At 58.0% G+C, this 19,072-nt stretch overlaps 1 protein-coding gene across 2 annotated transcripts in view; it reads right to left on the bottom strand.

The window, feature by feature from the left end:
* Nucleotides 1-421: 421 nt before the first annotated feature.
* HCN2 (hyperpolarization activated cyclic nucleotide gated potassium and sodium channel 2) overlaps nt 422-19,072 on the bottom strand; it is a 44,234-nt gene continuing 25,583 nt past the window's right edge. The window contains exons 4-9 of one of the 2 annotated variants that reach the window (XM_074939483.1): nt 13,904-14,122; nt 8,224-8,370; nt 7,761-8,001; nt 7,197-7,361; nt 5,435-5,676; nt 422-3,254 (exon numbers count right to left, since the gene is read on the bottom strand). In XM_074939483.1, the coding sequence (XP_074795584.1) occupies nt 3,240-3,254; nt 5,435-5,676; nt 7,197-7,361; nt 7,761-8,001; nt 8,224-8,370; nt 13,904-14,122 (1,029 nt within the window). In that variant the 3' untranslated portion in view covers nt 422-3,239. Of the gene's footprint in view, nt 3,255-4,185; nt 5,677-7,196; nt 7,362-7,760; nt 8,002-8,223; nt 8,371-13,903; nt 14,123-19,072 lie in introns of those variants that run through there. The other variant, XM_074939482.1, reaches the window with a different exon arrangement.

The raw sequence follows: 19,072 nt of genomic DNA, 5'->3' as shown, positions 1-19,072 counted from the left end.
ACCTTAACGTCTCCACCTGGCAACAGAGCTGGAGAGAAATGCAGCGGGGCAGTCCCAGCTGTCCCCCCTTCTAACAGCATACCCTACCGCGCCCGTGGCTGAGAGAGGCCAGGACTGGAGTAGCTAGGCGTGCCCCTTCCCTGCTCCCTACAGCACCTCCTCCTGGGAAAGGCTGCAGCTGGGGATGCTCCTCTCCAGAGCCAGCATCCCAGTGGGAGGAGCCACTGTGAGCACCCTGCCAGGCTGGGAGAGAGGGCCTTGATTTCTCGGCGATGCACTTGGAACTGTTGCGGCAAGCCTGGGGTGAGGAGCGGGGTTGAAAAGGGGGTAGGGGATAGACAGAAGCAGGGGCAGCCGGCTGGAGTGGAGATGAGGCGAGGAGAAGGCCAATGGGAATGCGACAGGCAGCAGCGAAAAGAGGACGGACTCCTGCGTAGCTCTGCCAGGGCTGTCATGTTTATTGCACAGGATGGTCTGGATGAAAAAAAAGTGGATTCTCCGACGGAAACAGGTGCCAGTGACACAATCCAGCCGTCTCCATAGCGACAGGGCGCTTTGATTGGCTTTTGTCACCACGAGCTCCGTTATACATTCAACATGAAAGGCGCAAGGATGCTAGGAATACAGGCGTTAGCGCACACAGCTCGCCTGCCTCTGCCTTCAAAAAGGTACCGGCTGCACGTTAGCATAAGAAGGATATTAGTATCGATAATAAGAAACACGTTGACCGTTTGCCCGCGCCTCGCCTTGTCCGCTGTGGATCAGACGTCGAGGATTAAACGCCTCAGCGCCGGCCAGGCATGACACAAATACTACTCACCAGGCCAAGGGGTTGGGCTGGCCCTGTCCCCCAACTCATCAGTGCCGGGACAGGGCTTGCTTTCCGACAAGCCTCTTCCAGGAGGTCACAGCCCCCACGGGCTGGAGTCTGCTGCCCCAGCTTTTGCTTTTAAAAATGCTTAAAAATGGACATTGTGTTTAATCACTCCCATCACCATTAGTCATCAGTGCCACCTGCCCTGGGGTAGTCCTAAGAGAACCGGGCATAAAAAAATTCATACACAAAGCACTAACGCACCTTGGCAACAAACTCAAATCAAAGGCGAGAAAAGCACTAAAAGGATCGTCCCCTTCCTAAAAGCTCAACTCCTGCTGGCCTAGAAAAACAGATGCTCTTCCTCCAACGCCCAAGTCAATCCCAGCACTTTGCACCGGCCATTAAGAAACCTCCCGGGGACTGTGCTTTTCAGATCCCCTTTAAGGGGAGAAAAATTATCACCTGCTTCAGCTCAGGTGAACCAACCTGAGTCTGAGACTCCAGGGAACATGTACTGTAAGGAGCCATCACAAAATGCAGAAGGATGGATACCGCAGCTCTTCCCGGTCTCTGGCTCTAAGGAGGGGAGGGGTTGTGCTGTAAGTACGTCCAGGCAACCCGGCAGTAAGTCCAAGTGCAGCTGCACCAGGCATCGTTTGCTTTACCTTCTGCATCTCCCCTCCCCACAGGGTCTTACCTGGGAGGAATCCAGGTAACACAAGAGATGGGGTGGCGCGAGCCCCTTCTCCCCTAGGCTGAGCTGGCTTTGGCAGTCTGGCCCCTACCTCAGTGGTGCAGTTTAGAACAACACCAGGGGGCCAGAATACGTTTAGGGTCCCTCGTAGCAGGGGAGCGGGTGGGGCAAGGCCTGGTGTCTGCTCTGGTGGGAGTCAGATATAGGCTGATTTATCACACACCTCTCTGAGTGGCACCTTGAGTTCTGCCTCCCCTAGGGATGCCAGCCTTGAGAAAGGGGGGCAGGGGGGCTGGAAAGCAGCAGTCCTGATGCCTCCCAGGGTGGGAAATCAGTGAGTATGAGATCTTCCCCCTACCAGCTGAATTCCAGCCCTGTACATGGAGGGAGGGAGAGACACCCCCCCACACACACATGCCCAGAGCGAATTCCTCTTTCCTCCTCCCCCCGCCCAAGCCCTGAACCAGCTTCTTCTCCCCCGCAACAACCCCTACCTTCCAGATGCGGACAATGCGGCGCCTCCCCACACATGCAGACGCACACGGGACGAAAGACGCACACAGCATGCCCAATGGCGAGAGACACATGCAGACACCACAGACCCTGAGTGGTGCTAAACACTGCGAGGCAGCTGGAAGGGTAGGGGCAGGAGCCCATGCTGAATTGCAGCTGGTCCTGCCAAGATGTGGTAACCCCACCCCAGCCATACACGCCCTGCACTTCAGCTACAGAGATGGGCCCAAGCTGCTAAATTCAGACCCAAGCTCTCCCAAGTTGGGTGTTTGGCTGTGGAGGGAAAGGGGGGGGTGTCTTTTGACCCTGCCTCTAATGCTGTCCCCTTGGCTGGTGTAGCCCCCAGATCGAGGGGCTGATGGGAAGTGAGGGCCCATTGCCAACCCACTCTGGATTCATCATTAACAAAGCCCTAGCCCCAATTCCACCACCCCTCATTTCCTTTCTTACTAAGCTAACGGGCATTTTGCTCCCCCCAGCACGACGGAAGCTCGCTCGGGAATTTGCTTTTGTAGGACAAAGCAGGAGCTGCAGGTGAAAGAGGCTTTGCCCTGAATGCCCTGCACCCCACACACAGCCCCAGCAGCCTGCAGACCAGGGGCCAGGCTAGAGGCTGAGTAGTATTTGTGTCCTTTGGCCTGGCACAACTATTGCCGTGATGAGGGCGGCAGGAGGGAATGGACGATGCTCACCGGGCCCGGCGCTTTCCGTTTCAATATTGCACTTGAAAAACAAACAGCCGCCCAGATTGCAAAGTGCTAATGTCAAGAGGGGGCAGCCACCCACGGAGAGGGTGCCCAGCTGCCTCCTGGAGCCTGCCTGCCCTCTCTGCTCTGCCAGGAGTTCCCAAAGCCAACCCTCTCCTCTTAGCATCCCCGACCATCTCATGCCCAGGTCTCACTTACCTTCAGTGTCACGGAGCAGCCTCTCGTAGAGGCTGGTATGTGAATTGATCGTACTGCAGGGACAACAGGGAAGGGATCCAGATGCAGATCCTGCAAGGGGCTGAGCACATGACTCTCCCGCCACTGCAGCGCCAGCGTCCCAGAGGGGGCACGTGGGGCCCACCGATATAGAGAGATGAGAGCAAGTTTGCCCTAGGACCCTCCCATGGGAGAGGGGGTGTTAATCAGTGCCCAAGCGGGCTGGCTCCAGGCCTTCAACTGTTCTCAGTGTGCGTCCTGTTGTCTGCAGGAGCCAGCTGGGATGCAGGTGCTAGGCAGCCGTGCCCTGGGAAGGTGAGGAGACGGGCCAGCAGAGCGCAGGGATGCTAATAGATAATAATACTTTGCCCATCTCTGTTGCAAGGCTCGCAAAGCACTTTAGTTCCCAACCCCTCGTGCGGTCACGTAGGTAAGTATTATTATCCCCATTTTACAGATGGGGAAAACCGAGGCACAGAGAGGTGAGGCGACTTGCCCAAAGCCACACAGCAAGTTGGACCAGAGCCAGGGACTAGACCGCCCAGTCCCTCGCTCTGCCCGTTAAACTATGTGGGAGGAGGATGGGAGAAGAAGGGGAAAAGGGGCGGGTGTTGAGCAGCTTGACATTGATTTTTCTATTAAAAACATAGAAAACATTCAGCGAGCGAGATGTGAACTGGGGCCTCCCGGCCGGGTGGCCCCTCCCTAGGCCCCCAGGCCAGGCAGCAGAGGCTGGAGGCCGCTCCTTGGAACAGAGCGAGGGAGGTGTAAGCAAAGGCATGAGGGAGCCTGATGGGACCCTGGGGGGCGGGCAGGGGGAAGACCCAGGCTGGGAGTGGGGCTAGGGATTGCACTAGTCCCTGGGGAAGGAGATCCCCTCCTCCCTGCCTCTGACGCCAAGGGGGTGGGGATGAGGCGAGGCGCCATGGAGGGAGCAGAGAGGGGCCAGGGCATGAGGCAGGGGCGATAGGATGAGGTGTGGGGGGGGGGCGAGGCAGAGGCGTCCAGCCCCAAAGGCTAGTCCAGCAAGGGCAGAGGAAGTGGCAGCCCCAGGACGCGCCTCTCCTCACGGGCCTTTGCAGACAGAATCACACGGCCACGGTGCCCGTCCCCTTCCAAATCCTCCCCCCCCCCATGCCCCGGCATCCCCGCGTGTGGCACAAGGGACGGGCTCAGGCTCACGTTGGACACAGGCCAGTGCCAGGAGGCAGAACACATGGGGTGGGGAACTTGGCGGGGCCTGGCAGGGGCACAGCCCCCTCCGGCTACTCCTCCCTATCCCGCCAGGCCCCGGGGGTGTGTGTATAGATATATATATATATAATATACAGATTTCATAATCAAGAGATTAACTAGTTATGGCTTCTATGGTGCAGTCAGTGGGTTCGGATGGACGATGCTCTTCACACGGGCAGTGGCAGCGAGCAATGGGTCTGGACTTTGGTCATAGATGATTCATCGGGGCGTGTGGAAGGCTCGATCGGACCTCCCCCGGCCCAGGGAAGGGCAGGGGGCCTCTGCCCACGCCTCTCCGGGCACAGCATGTGGTAGTGACGCCCGGCTGCTGTGCTCTGTACAGAAGGGGGGCAGGCCCCCGCTGGATCAGAGGCCCCGGTTGCAGGTTTCAAGTCAGGGGGTGGCGACCCCCCATGGTTGGCTCATTAACCCTTTGATTTCCACTCCCCTAGGGAGCGAGCCAGGGCGGGGCCTTCGCCAGTTGGAAACAAGCAGGCGGGAGCGTGGAGACAGGGTGGAGATTGCAGCTGCTTGGCAGCCCCACCGTTACCCCGCTACCCGGGATGAGCGGGCCTGGAGCAAAGGTCACAAGTTGGAAGAGAGCCTGGATTTGGCTGGGTCCGAGTCGGGGGCACTGGCCACCGAATCCTTCCGGGGGCCGCTCGAGTCCTGCTGGCTGCCGGCTGCCCCCGCGTAGACAGAGCCCGTGGACATCTGGTGGGATAGGGCCACGCGGGGCGGCACCGCCCCTCTGAGCCCGGCCTGGGGGCCCGAGCCAGGGGAGGCCGAAGCCTGGACCCCGGCCACGGAGGTGCTGGACTCGTGGGCCGAGGGCGGAGGGCTCTGGGTCATGGTCTGCGAGATCCCGTGAGGCAGGGAGGGCTGCGAGGCTGACAACGGCCTCGACTCCTCGCTCAGGCTGCTCGTGTGCAGGGCCTGCGTGCTTTTGTGGACGGCCAGCCGCTGGGGAGAGCCAGGAGCCGTCTGCTGAGTCAGGGAGAGCTGGGAGCCCGACTGACCCTGGGCGGCGTACGGGAACGTCCGGCTGGCCCGGGTGCTTTGGGTCGGAGGGCTGGACACCACCGAGGCGAAGGGGCCGGTGGAGGGGGGCCGGGGCGGCGGCTGCTGCTGCTGCAGCGACAGCTTCTGCTGCTGGAGCAGCACCGGGGAGATGGAGAAGGGGCCAGGGACGCCCTGGGCGTACTGCAGGCGCCGCATCATCCTGGGCGAACCGAGGGCCACGGAGCTCACCAGGGGGCTGGCCATCTGGGGGCAGAAGCTCATGGCGACAGCCTGCTGCAGGGAGGCAATGGCCGAGGTCACCTGGGGCTGGGCGGGCGCGTATATGGCCGTGTGGTGCTGCAGCTCTGCCTGCTGCACCATCTCCCGGTCGTACTTGACGATCTCCTGGATGATCTCGTTCTCCTGGTTGTTGAAGACCCCGGAGTTCAGGTCGTGCTGGACCTTGTGCAGCAGGATGGAGTTCTTCTTCCCTGCGGGGTGGGGAAGGGGAAAAATGGGCGGGGGGGGGTTAGTCACATCCCCATCATTGTCCTCCTGCATGCGGTCCCCGCAGCCCGGTCCTTTATCCCACCCTGACCCCTCTCCATGCATCGCTCGCATTGCCAAAGCCAACGTCACAGGGCAGCCACGGGCCTCCCTGTGTCCAGACCTTCTCCGCCCCGTGACGTTAACAGCTCCCCAGCCACGGCAGACGCCGCAGTCCTGGCACCCTACGTGGCATGATATTTTTCAGTTTATTCGATGAAAAGTGCCGTTCGGGTCGACCCCAAACTGGTCGCGAATTCGCTGTGAATCGTTCGGCCGATGACAAAAGGGAGGAGCGGGGAGGGTGCGGCTGCTTCACCGCCCCCCGCAATACCCTTTAGCCCAAGGGTCAGGGAACCCATCAGGGATGTGCGAGAGCCGGGATCAAATCCCAGCTCTGGGCACAGACCTAAAATGAACCTTTTCGAAGGACCGAAACGTCTGGAAAATGTTAGAACTGTCACTGAACAAAAGAATCATCATGTGCCCAGCTCTGGCCTATACGTGCTTGGCTCGTCCTCCCTGGGCGGTCCAGGGCTGGTCCTTACAGCCTAGGTTTTAAACGCCCCAGTGACCATAAATCAGCCTTCACTGACAGCCCCTCTCGCAGCCTTTGGCTCCCTCGCTAGCTGATCGGGACGCAGCCCCCAGCAAAGGGAAAATTCCCCCGGCTGCAGGGAAGGGGCATGGGGGAGTCTCGGCGAGCCAGGACTCCCCTGGGAAGGGTGGGACAGAGAGGAATGGGGCAGGAGGTGAGATTGAAGAGGGATTTGGGGGAGCAAAAAGGAAACTGATGAGCAGGTGTGCACAGCTCCTTAGTCCTCGGGTGCCCAGGCTGCCAGCTCTGCAGGACGCCCCTGGGGATCCAAAGAGGGGAAGGAGGCGGGAAACCGGAGGCAGGCAGAGGAGGCTCTCCAAGCCCAGCCTCTGCGAGGAGGGAGCTAATCTAACTGGCCGTTCCCAGCAGGATTTGTGGGGAAATTTTAAAGAGGGAACAAGGCCCTGAGGTCCAACGCCCGACTGAGATCCAGAGAGGTAGCCACCCCTCCCCTGACCTGAGGAGAGAACCCGACACAGATAGCTAGGACTGCAGCCCGCATACCAGCTCATACCCACACTCTCCCTATTAATGTCTAGTGTCCTCTATCCACCCCCAACGCCTCCCCTTGTCTCTGCTATCACTGCTTCTTCCCACTTCAACTGCTCCCTGGGACATTCTGGTTCCAGGGCAGCCAAACTTCTGCAGAGCTCCTGGAACTCAGCTCCAGAGCAGCAATTGGGCCTCAGGAGTCAGGCCAGAGGCTGTCCCCCAGGTGGGCCCCCTTTCCATCGGAGGCCTGAGCCCAGGAGTGATTGCACGGGGCCTGGGCAAGCCAGCGTGAGAGGGGATGGGCTCCAGGAGTGTCTCCCCCTCCATTGTGTCCCCAGCTCGTGGATCGGACCAGCATCCCTGCCCCCCCCGTACCTATGCGGTCAAGGCGGTCGATGGCGACGGTCTCGAAGGCCCGTCTCATCATGGGGTGCTCCTCCAGCACCTCGTTGAAGTTATCCACCGAGAGCGAGTAGAGGCGGCAGTAGGTGTCGGCCCGGACGCTGGCCGTGCGGCGGCCCCTCGTCAGCAAACAGATTTCTGGCGGGGGGTGAGTGAGAGGGGGACCAGGACGTTACCGTAAAACCGTGCCCGCCATCAGGAGACGTCACACGCTAACACAGCCAGCCTCACAACCCTCCTGGGAGACACAGGGAGCAGGCGCAGAGAAGGAGCGACCTGGCCAAGTCTGTGGCCCAGCCAAGAATAGAAGCCAGGAGTTCTGGCTCCTGGTCACAGCTTTAAACACTAGCCCACGGCCCCTTCCCGTGGGAACCAAGCGCTGTCCTAGCGGGGCTTGCACAGAAGGCCGCTCCCGCTTACCAAGGACGCAGCATCCAGCCTGGAGAACGGCAGTGCCAGCCCGATGCTTGCCATCCCCCCGCAGCAGTGTCCGCGGAATAAGGCCAGAGAGCACGGGGGCCTCCCGTGGGCACTCACCTCCGAAGTAGGAGCCGTCCGAGAGCTTCATCTCCTTGTTGCCCTTGGTGAGGACGCTCACCACGCCGTGCTGGATGAAGTACATCTTCTTGCCGATGGTGCCTTCGCGGATGATGTAGTCGCCCGGCTGGAAGACCTCGAACTTCAGCTTGGTGAGCATGGCCGTGACGAAGTTGGGGTCCGCGTTGGCAAAGAGGGGCATGGAGGCCACCAGCTTCCGGCAATTGAAGTTCACAATCTCCTATGGGGGATGTGGCGGGGAAGGGGGTGAGCGGGAGGAAGAGACGGACCCAGGTACTGAAAACAAAGGCAGGAGGACAGGAGGTGGGGAGAAGGGGGACCCTCGTTTCCCTCGGGCTCCTCCCCCCAGCCTGGCTCTTGGGGTAGGGCAGCCCCCGCCTCGCTCTAGGGATGACACCTGCACCCCGGGGGCCTCCTCCAGCCCCCAGAGAGGGCTCCTCACCTCCCGCAGGGGCTCGTTGAGCTCGCCCAGGATGCTGTCCTCGTCGAACATCTTGCCCTGGTACCGGTGTTCGTAGTAGTCGTGGATCTTCTGCCGGAAGTCGGCGGGCAGCTTGTGGAAGGACATGTACTGCTCCACTTGCTTGTACTGCCGGGGGACAAAACCAATCGCAGGCGTTGGGTGCGGCCGCGGGCAGAGAGCCCAAACGTCCCGCACCCCAGCGTTTGGTTCCGGGTCAGCCCATCGCAGAGAGCGGGGCTGTAGCGGGATGTCCCAGCAGCCTGGAGGTGTCTGGAGATGGGGCTTGGGGTCAGGGCCTCTCAGTTATTCAGACAGTGTGGGTGGGAGCTCTGTCACCTGGGGCCTTTAGCAGAGATTGGTGCAATCTCCGATCCCGCCCCTCCTGCAAACCCAGGGGCAGCAAAGGCCGGTTCCTACCTGCCCCCGCATCACAGCATCACCCATGGGCACCAAACCACTGGCACCCGGGGGAGCTGTGTGTGTGCTGCTGGGTGCTCTTGGGGCCCTGGTCCCTTTGCTGTCAGCTCCAGCCCCGACCCAACAGCTACGCTCAGAGACACCCCCCTCCCCCCGAGAGAACCACAAGCAGAGCCCCTCGTCTTTGCCCATCCACGCTCGCTCCCGGCCAGTGAGGGGCTCCTGCTCCAAGGACTCCAGCCAGCCGTTGGCAGGTCTCCTCCACCCCTGCATGGCCTGTCAAAGTCCCCAGCACATGAGTTCCCAGCCCAGTGGTGGCGGGAAATTGCTGCTTTTCACCAGCTCACCTTCATCAGAGACACAGCGACAGCCCCCGGCTCCCACCTGAGCCCCCCCCCCCACCTTCCTTTCTAATGAGCAGCATGGAAGGGGATCATAGATAGCTGGACAGCTACAGATGCAGGAAAGTGAGGTGCGGGCAGCTGAGGAAGGGAAAGGCCGGAGGGGGGTGGGGGGGCAGAGTTGGAATCTGCTCGGAGAATCAAGGGGTCTTGATGGAGGCTGATGTGCTCAATCAGCAGGTGGTTCTAGGTCAGGAAGTTGGTTCTGGGGGTTCCAGCTGGGTAAAGGCTCTGATCAGCACTTCATTTGTAATCAAAGAGGTGCCAGGGCTCAAGCAATTTTTTTTACTTTCACAAGCTATGCGGCAAACAGAGGCGCCGGGGGCTCTGACCTGCCCGGCCCGGAGGAGCTGGGGGCTCTGAACTGCCCGGCCCGGAGGAGCTCAGCCCTGGCAAGCTCTAGCCCAAATTAAGCCTGGGCTGTGATAAAGCAGGAGTTCTCAGCTGCCGTGTGCTAATTTCTTTGACTTTCCCACCTCAGCACCAGAGATGGGGTCACTTTCAGCAAGAATCTGACTGTTTGCCCAACCCCGGGGTCCCAGTGAGCTGGGGATACAAGGCCTGAACTCCCCCACCCCACCCCCCCAGCCATTTCTGAACCTCTCTCTCTCCAGGCTTTTGGGGGGTTGAATCCCAACTTGAAGCTGCACCCCAATCTCCCAGCTTGGCCCCTCTTTCTGCTATGGGCTGGCACTGTGACCCCCATTGTACCGATGGGGGAAATGGAGAAACAGAGAGCCCCAAGGTTAGACAGCGAGTCAGCAACCCAGGTGTCCGGCCTCCTGCTGGTAAGGAGGCGGGAGAATACGGGGGGGGAAGGAAGGTGGATGGGTGTGGGGAGTGGGAGATGGGGCAAGAGCTTGGGGAGTGCAAGGGAGCATGGGGGGGAGTTGGGGGGTGATAGGAGGAGTTTGTATCCACAGCTGAGCTGTCGCCATCCCACGCTGCAGCTCTCTGTAACTGCTGCCCATGAATTCGTTCCCCTCCCTGCCACGCTCCGGCCAGGCCCCTTGGCTGCTGCCTGGCGCTTGGCACAGAGCAGCTGCCTGGGCAGCCTCACTCCATTGCAGCAATTTGCCAGTGTCACTTTCTCAGCTCCAGGGGTGGAGTGGGGAGGTCACCTTGCAGGGAAGAGCCGAGAGCAGCCACCCGGGCCTGGCTGCTCCGCGACACACCAGCCTTGCATCCCGCTCCCTTTGGCAGCTGCTCCAATCTCTAGCAGCCCCGGGAGCCCCGTCTCTCCCTACAGGAGAAACCCATGCAGCGAGGGAGCTTGGTCCCTGGTTCTGGGATGGATGGAGACAAAAGGATGGAGTGAGCTGGAAACACCCTCTGGCGGAGGGACAATCATGGGGGCCAGGGAAGCTCTCCCGACCAGGGTCCCAATTGGCGCTGGCAGGGCATGGCTGCCAGGTAGTGCCCCCCCACGCTGCCCCTCCCCGTAGCTAGTGCTCAGTGGTTCTGTCCTTACTGCAGGAACGGTGACTTTTCACAAATGGAAAGATCTAAAGAATCCAGGAAAAGCCAAACCCCGCCCAGCTGGTGCCAGGAATCCAAAACTCCCCCTGCCAGCAAACCCACAGGCCCTGGCCTGGTTTCCACGCTGCATGCTCCTGACCTGAGCAGTTCACGGAGTTTGTGTTTTATGCCCGTGTTGAGCTGTAGCCTTGGAGGTACCAGCCCTGGTATCAGTGCAGTAACTGGGCTCTGCTGGGACACTGAGTTCCCCCATCCTGGGGGTACCCAAAACACCACCCCCCTTCCCAACTGCTCCTGCACTGAGCCGTCTGGCACAGCCCCCGTGGCCTGGCCTGGATGGCGTAGTTCAACCTGCCTAAGGATAATTCTGTACAACAACAGGACTGGTTTGATGCCACGTAATCCCATTGCCGCGGGGTCAGAGAGGAGGGGATGCCTGGAATGGAGCTGCAGGATGCAGGGATTCGACTCCCCATCATCACTTTATACAAACAAAAGGCAGCATTATTAATGGTTAGAACGGAGGGGCTGAGAGTCAGGACTCCTGGGTTCTCTTCCCAGCTCTGGGAGGGAGTGTGGACTACTGGTTAGAGTAGCGGGGGTTAGGAGCTGGAATTGTTGGGTTCCATTTCCAGCTATGTAGAAGGACGTGATTAGAGCAAAAGGGACCCGGAGCAGCCACAGTTCCTGGGACCGGTTCTCAGCTGTGTTCTGGACCCACAGGAGGAGGACACGCAAACCTGCGGGGGTCCGGATGGTAGCGGTGTGGGTGGCCTACAAGCACAAATTAAGCCTCTGACTTTCCTCCAGGTCACTTAGTGATACAGCTGGAAGGGAGCCCAGGAGTCCTGACTCCCAGGTCCCCGTTTGAACCACCAGACCTCGCTCCCATCCCAGAGCAGGAAACAGAACCCAGGAGTCCTGACTCCCAGCCCCCCGCTTGACCCACCAGACCACACTCCTTTCTGTGTGGACACTGTGGGGAGGAAGGGGGGACGGGGACTATTTATTCGAAGAGCTGAGCTGTGCCCGCAGCCCGAGCTGTGCCCGCAGCCCCGTGCCCCTGAGCAGCTGCCCTTCCAGGTCACTCTTACGGCAGAGCAAAGTCACCTCCTCCTCCCCACCTCCTGGCTCTGGCGCGCACCAAGGACATCCCAGCTTTGTCTCGGCATCTGTGAACAGCCCGGCTCTGTCCTGCACTGGGACTGCAAACGCCTCCACATCGACCCATCCCCTCGGGGGCTGGAAAGGCATCCAACCTAGCCATTGCCAGGGAGACGGGCACTGGGGCGGGGGCAGGAAGCTGGGTGCCCGAGGGGCCGGGAGGGAGAATGCAGTAGAAATGGGGGTGCGGAAGAGGCTCTCTCAGTGGGCCAGATCCTGGAGTCCTCACTAAGGAGCTCAGGATCTGGCCCCCTTCTAAAGGACGCTCCGTCTGTGGTGTAAGGCTCGTGGGGCACTCGCCATACAAATGCAGGCCCTCCCACCGAGGGAGGGGTCTGAGCCGTGAGCAGGGCGGTCCGTCTGCCTGAGCAATGCAGGGTGGGCAGGCTCCTCCAATGAGAATCTCTCCCCCCCCCCCCAACTCCAGGACCCAAGAAGCAGCTGCATCCCTGGCTGCTGGAGGAGTGACTGCCACGCGCGCCCAGCCCCACGGGAGCTCTCAGGATTCCAGGCCTGTCTTGACGAGCTCCCCAAATGCTCCCTGGGGAGGCGTATGTGGAGCAGGACGTGTTCCGGCAGCGCGGGCTCCCCCGGGACACCGGCTAATGAAGGGAAACGGCAATCTGGTGAGGATGTAAACTCCGGGGTTAGCAGCAGGATGATTAGTCGCCTTGCGGCTCACAGACCGCCTGCCTCTCGTAACACAGCCAGGATGGGCCAGCCCCCTGCCCCCACGACACAGCCGGAGCAAAGGGAGATGCAAGTTTTCAAAGCCAAGATCCGTCCCCAAGAATGCCACGCAGCCAAAATTCTCCTGCCTGAACCAGGGGCCATCTGCTGGCGTTTTCCTAAACCTTAGGCCCTGTTAATCTCCCTCTATAATGCCAGGCTGCGTTCAGCCCAGCACTCAGCCTGCATCCCCCGACCCCTGCAATACGACGGTGCAGCCCACAGACCCCATGGTTGCCCTGGCTCATCTTGCGTGGCCCCAGCTTTGATCAGGATGCCCCATTGCACACTCGGATCTGAAGTCTCCATGGGTTATGCCTGTGTTTTAAAGGTAACGGGAGATGCACCTACTCTGTGTTATTTAAAAGAGTTGCATCCCTTGGGCATCTGGTCAATTGCGCTCTTCCAACACGCCTCTTGCCTCCCTGTTAATATAAGGGCACTGGTTCCCCCTTAATATAACAGCTCAGTTCCTGCACTTGGGGTCATGATTCTGACGATGGCTGGGGCTTGTGTCTCCATGTGCAGGTCTGAATCCCCCTTGAGCTACTGATCCTATTGGAGACACTATCTCTGTCCATGGTCCTGGACTCAGCGCTATTAAGTGGAGGTGACTTGAAAGTCTCCCTATCCAAGGTACCCAGTTCCACCTCAGAGAAGGATGTTGTCTTAGTGTCAAGAAAACCCTCGCTCAGCACATTCTCTGAAGACAAGGGTCGCTCCCTGGAACTCATTTACAGTGGACTTGAACAGAGTCAAAGTCTATCCACAGTGCAGTAGGACAAAGCCCCAGTTTGCTTCCAGGCACAGATTGCAGTTACAGCAATAAAATACATAATATCCTGTATCCCGAAATGGTGAACACGTGACACCTAGGGATTCAGTTCGCCTCCCCATGCAATGCAGCCACCTCTGGGGTGAAACGGGGGAGGAGTTTGACAACTGCACTGAACATCAGCTTGGAAATGAGGAAAAAAACCCGCACCCAGCTGAAACCTCAGAGGGGGAATTCAGGGGGCAGAAGGTAATCATCCAGGCAGGAATTCAGCCCAGGCACATGGGCTAACATCCCTGCTCTTGCAGAATTCCCAGGACCTGGGGATCAAGTGAGCAGGGCCTTGATGGGACATTCCATGGGTAGATAGTGCCCCCAGGGCGCAGCATCCCCCACTCCCCAACATGTGCTTTTGGGGCCAACACTGAACAACCTGGGCTCCCCTTGAAGCCAGCTCAGGAGGTGCTCAGCAGCACTTCACAGGATCGGGCCCAGCAGAGCACTGGTTCTGTGATCATCATCGGAGGAGGACGTGGTTATCACAGTACCCCCAACCAAAGCGCCTGGGTCAGTCACGCTGCATCCCAGCACCCCGCAGACCTGCACCGTCTCCAGTGTGAAAAAATCTTCCAGGCTTCCCACTCAAACACAAGCCGCAACCCGCCCCTCAGCGTGACACACCGCGCTTCCTTACCTTTTCCTGGTACTGGCGCCGGGAGGAGTCCAGCGACTGGATGAGGGCGGTGGCGTGGCCAATGAACATGGCATAGCAGGTAGCTCCGACGATCATGCTGAGCATGGTGAGCCAGATATCCGTCATGCTCTCGGGGGCCTGCTTCCCGTACCCGATGCACAGCATATGGCTCATTGACATGAACAGGGCAAAGGAGTACAGCTCACTCCACGAATTGTTCTGCAAAGACAACATCAGCAGCGACGAATAACTCGCGTCAGAGGCATCACTCAGCGTGTGCGCGCACCTGTGTGGCTGTGGAAGGAGCTGCTCAGACCCAACTCTCCACTTCCTGGAGACCAGCTGATAAAAGACAACTGCTTTCTGTGTGTGTGTGTAGTGAGCGAGTGAGAGATTGTGTGTGGAAGCGGCTGCTCAGATCTTCCTTGGGACCCGCTTTTAAAACACAACCCCTCTGCTAGCGTCTTGCTGGGGCGCCAGGAGACATGATTTTGGACCCAGCGTCAGGAAGAAATAAACACAAGGCGGTTGGAGGTGTCCATAGAACATGCTGCCTCTCTACACTTCTTGCATAGCATCAATGGAAACAAGGCGCAATCAGTCCTGCCCTCCCCCGCCCCGGTTTAGTTATTTGGTTGTTTTTACTGGTTTATGAAAACGCATGCATCCCCGAGCGCATTTTACAAAAATGAAAATATTATCCATAATTTATTAACGACCGTCAACAACGCTCAGAAGCAAACCCGAGCTTTTGGGAAATGACTCTTCAGCCTAGAATAGCACAAGTCCGCGTCATCAGCCAAAGGCTTGAATAAACAGATGGGGCCTTATACTATTCTGGGTGACTGAGGAAGGGAACAGAGCATAGAGACGAGGGCTGGGCAGACAGGGTGAGCAGCCCAAGGTCTAGGCACCACCCCGAGTGGGATCCACAAAGGTAGTTAGGCGCCTAACTCCCATTGATTTCAATGCAATTTAAGCACTGAATTCCACCCCAAGTCCCCATTATGTCCCACAGAGTAGCATCTTCCCTTCCACGCCAAGGGCCTGATCTTGCAGTCCTGCCTCAGAGGCAGGACTCTCACGAAAAGCATCTTGCGAGACGGCAGGATCAGGCCCAAGGTGCTAGCCCAAGTCCCAGCTGCATGGGAGGGGCCGGATTCTCCTTCTCTGGTGATTGGAAATGGGAGGAGCCACCAGGCCATGAGCCATAAACTCCAGGGCTGCCCAGCTTAAAAGAAGGAGAAAAAACAATCAGTCTGGCGTAGATTCACATAAACCGGCTGGGTTGAAATCAGAGGGAAGCGGCAACCCTGTGGGCCAGGCTGGGAGGGGAGAGGGCAGTTAATGGAATAACACACGGATCATTCCTGACCCTTCCGGATTGGCTGGGGAACACGCACGCACGCACAGACCCCATCCACACACGCACGGCCATTACAACGCTCTCACACACTCCCCATCCACACACGCTGGGCAGCTTAATCTCCCACTGTTACTATTACCACGCACTCCCCCCTCCCACTCTCTATACACAGACTGCAACGACTCTCCCGATCAGCACTGGCAGACATGTACACAGCTGAGTCACCACGCACGTACACAACCATTGCCGCATGCATACACAGACACCCCCAAATGGCCATGCACATGCTCTACCATACACCCCCCTCCCCAGGGGCAAGCCAGCCTCTCTGCACACGCCCCAGTGTTTGCATCCGGGCAGCAGGGCGGAATCCTATGAGCATCCACATCCATGTGCAGACACATCGGTGCACCACATGACCACGCACGCATCCCTGGTATTAACGATTTGTTTCAAAATGCAACTGACCCAGCCTCAGAGGTCACATGTTTAGGTTCAAAATAAAGACCAGAGCTTGGAAGGAGAACGCCCGAGTCCCTGGCAGCCAATGGAACTCCAGCAGCAGGGGGCGCTGCTTTGCGTCGGCAGCGGTCGGAGCTGCATAGTCCAGCTTGCAAAGGCTCCTTCGAAAGATCTGCTCAGTACATTTTTCCAGAGGCCTTTAATGCACCTGGACCCTTTTGTTCAGTGTCCGGTTCCCAATCTCCTGTCTCCCTATCACCCCCACATAGAACCACCCTTGGCTTGGGAGCATTTTGTCTTTACTCTGCCTGTCACTTGGCTCCCAGAACCAGGCCGACGTGACAAGGGCAGGTTTATATAATCTGTCAGTGAGCTGGGACTCTGCCAAATCCTACTGATGGATGAGGAGCTAACAGAAGCCAGTTCGGTTGGGAGGGAGGAATGCGGGTCCCGGTGAAGAGAATGAGCTCAGACAGTCTGGAGGGCACCGAGTTTATTAAAGTATTTGTGCTGGAATACTTGGCTTGTGTGGCAGGAGAGAGAATGCAAGAAATGAAAAGCTACCAGTGTGCTGGGAAAGCAGGATGTAGAGGGGATAGTACATAGACACCCGTAAGCGGGGACTGGTAAGCATGCCATTCTGGGGAAGGTGTGTTATAATGGTCAGAGCACAGGTTTGGGAGGCAGCAATTCCTGAGTTCCAGCTCTGTGCCTCAGTTTCCCTTTCTGTAAAACAGGCAGCGCACCTCACCTGCTTCACAGAGCGGTGTGATGCTCAATTAGTGCACTCCTCGAAGCAGAGAAGTACGTGGAATTAAAGCGTTGCACTGAACTATTCCTGATGGTAGCTACATCTGTGATGGGTCTGTGAGGGAGAGAGAGATCCCCTCGAAGACAGGGAAGCTTCATTATTCCTTTCCTCTGTGATTACACAGTGCCACAGAGAGGACAAGTGACTTGCCCAAGGTGACACAGCAAGTCAGTGACAGAGCTGGAAAAAGACCCCAGGAGTCCTGACTCCCAGCCCCCAGACTTCATCCCATTCACTGTAACAGAACCTGGAGCCCAGAGCCAGAGAGCAACCCACACCTTCCAGCCTTACCTTGCCTTGCATATTCTATTCTGTTCTCACTAGAGTCTTATACTGTGCCCATGAACATAGGAGCTGAGCTCCTTCCAATGAGGCATAAGCAACTGGGCTAGCATCTGTCCCATGTGGTTTGTTCTCTCATCCTCTCCCCTAGGGGAGCAGTGTGCATGGGAGTGTCTTGGTTTGTCCACAGGTTGCTCCATGCTGATGTTAGAGAAGGCAGATCAAAGGACACTTGGAGTAGAAGGTGGGGAGGTTTGGGATGGTCCTCGTTTCCTGGAGGAGTTCGTCCCGCAGTCTCATACCAGACCCCAGACAGCTCCGTCCTCCTCACAGATGCACTTTCCCCTTATGGCAGCCACTAGAGCCCCAACCTTCACCCCATGGTGACCTGGGGTTATCTTGAGGCTGATCGCTGGCCTTTCCTAACACCAGAAATGCATCAGAGGCAATGGCAAACTACCCTTGACCAACTGGGCCCCGATCTCGGTTGGGCCTCTTGTTAATTCTCACGCTGTCATGGACAGCGTAGGTACCATCGAATGTGTTATGTGCCTCCATGATGTTCTGTCCTAAGCCCAATCTGGCACGTGACGAGGTAGGATGACTGTGATGGACAGGAGTCTATCAACACCGTGCAGCCATTGTGTTTCAGGTCTTCCGTGGGGCCTTTTCCATCTTTCTTGCATTAGGTACACGTCCAAGGTGGTTCTCGCCGGGAAGCTGATAGGCATTCGGAGCAAAAGGCCGTACCACCTGAGAACACTGGGCAACAGTTGGAGAGAGCAGGACCTGTTTAGTTAGAAGATGGATCTCTTCATTTGACTTGAATTCGAACCATTAGACGTTTTTGATCATTCGGCGATGCTTCCCTTGGACGGTGTTCAACTTCTTTCCAATCTAAGTGCTACAGTAATACATCTAACAACCACTCCTGCCACTGGCCAGCCAGCATCTCTGTACATGCCCCAGCATTTGTCTCCAGGCAGCGGGGTGGAATCCTATAAGCATCCACATTCATGTGCAGAAAGTTACGTGCATCACAATCCCACTGCACGACACACACACGCACACATAAAGGCATGTGCCCGCCCCATCAATAACACTGACAGGGCCCGACACTCACATACGTGATATGCCCCAAGACACACACCGGGCTTGTTGTGCTAGGGGCTTGAGTTTCGGTTTCAGGTCGATCCTCAAGGTCGTGGATCCTGCTGAGGAAATACCTTCCCCTTCCTAGAACTCCTGCTTGGGTTGGAAAAAGCCTTTCTTGTGTCTCAGTCATTGCAAGGAAAGTGGGGGTGGAGGGGAGAGAGAGACGGAAACCGTAAGACACGGAGGAATGAAAGCGGATGAGGTAAACAGAGAGGGGAGGAAGAAAGGGATTGAAACAGTCAGAAAGAGAGGAAGGCAAGGGAGAAAAGGGGAGAAAGACCCAGATGGAGGGAGGAAAACACAAGGAGAGAGAGAGGAGGAGATGCAGACTGGTTACAGGGGATAGATGGAAAGAGAGGAAGGGAATTGTGCGTAGGGATGGGGAGATCTGTTAATGATGTTGCTGCAAGGCCGCGATAATGCAATTAAAAGCACGTCCCATTATTTATTAATAGCAGTTTTATTGCTGGAGGAGAACGGCGGGAGGAAGCAGAGAGAAGCCACAACATCTCTGCTCTGTCTGCTATTGCTTAGCTCCCCTGAAGGAGGGAGGGGGCTGTGTACTTCCAAGCCGTAGCTCTCTGCCAGCGACACAGCGCCCGGCCTCAGGGCATTGATTTGGCTTCCAGCCCCTTTGGCTAATGACGCTCCAGAGCGGGAGAGGAACAAGCCCTGCTCCTGTGTCCATGACATCACAGCGAGACATATCCTCCTGTCTCCCCCAGGACAGCTCAGCCGGGAGACTGGCTCCGCTCCCCACTGCACCAGCTGGCTGGGGGCTAACTATCACCGGCCCCATAGATCACAGCCAGGATCCCGGAAGCTGCCCCCACAGCAGTGGGGAGGGAGCATCCTCAGGGAGGTTTGAGACTCTGCCATGTGGAGTTGCCAGAAAGGGGCAGGGATGGCAGAAGGCGAGTGTCTGCCCATCACCTTAGCAGGAGGAGAGGGGTTCTGAATGGGTCTTGGCTTCGGGAGATCCAGCTCCCAGCACCCTTTGGAGCTGATGCGACTCCAGCCCGAGAGCACCCAGATGCCGGTGTGCAGCGCCCCTTGGCACCAGAACACAGGGGACGAAACCGGAGGGAGCAGA

Source organism: Natator depressus, chromosome 25 (assembly GCF_965152275.1).
Source record: "Natator depressus isolate rNatDep1 chromosome 25, rNatDep2.hap1, whole genome shotgun sequence".
Lineage (NCBI taxonomy): Eukaryota > Metazoa > Chordata > Testudines > Cheloniidae > Natator > Natator depressus.
The sequence above is the reverse complement of the archived record's forward strand: the minus strand, read 5'-3'. Positions and strand labels throughout refer to the sequence as shown.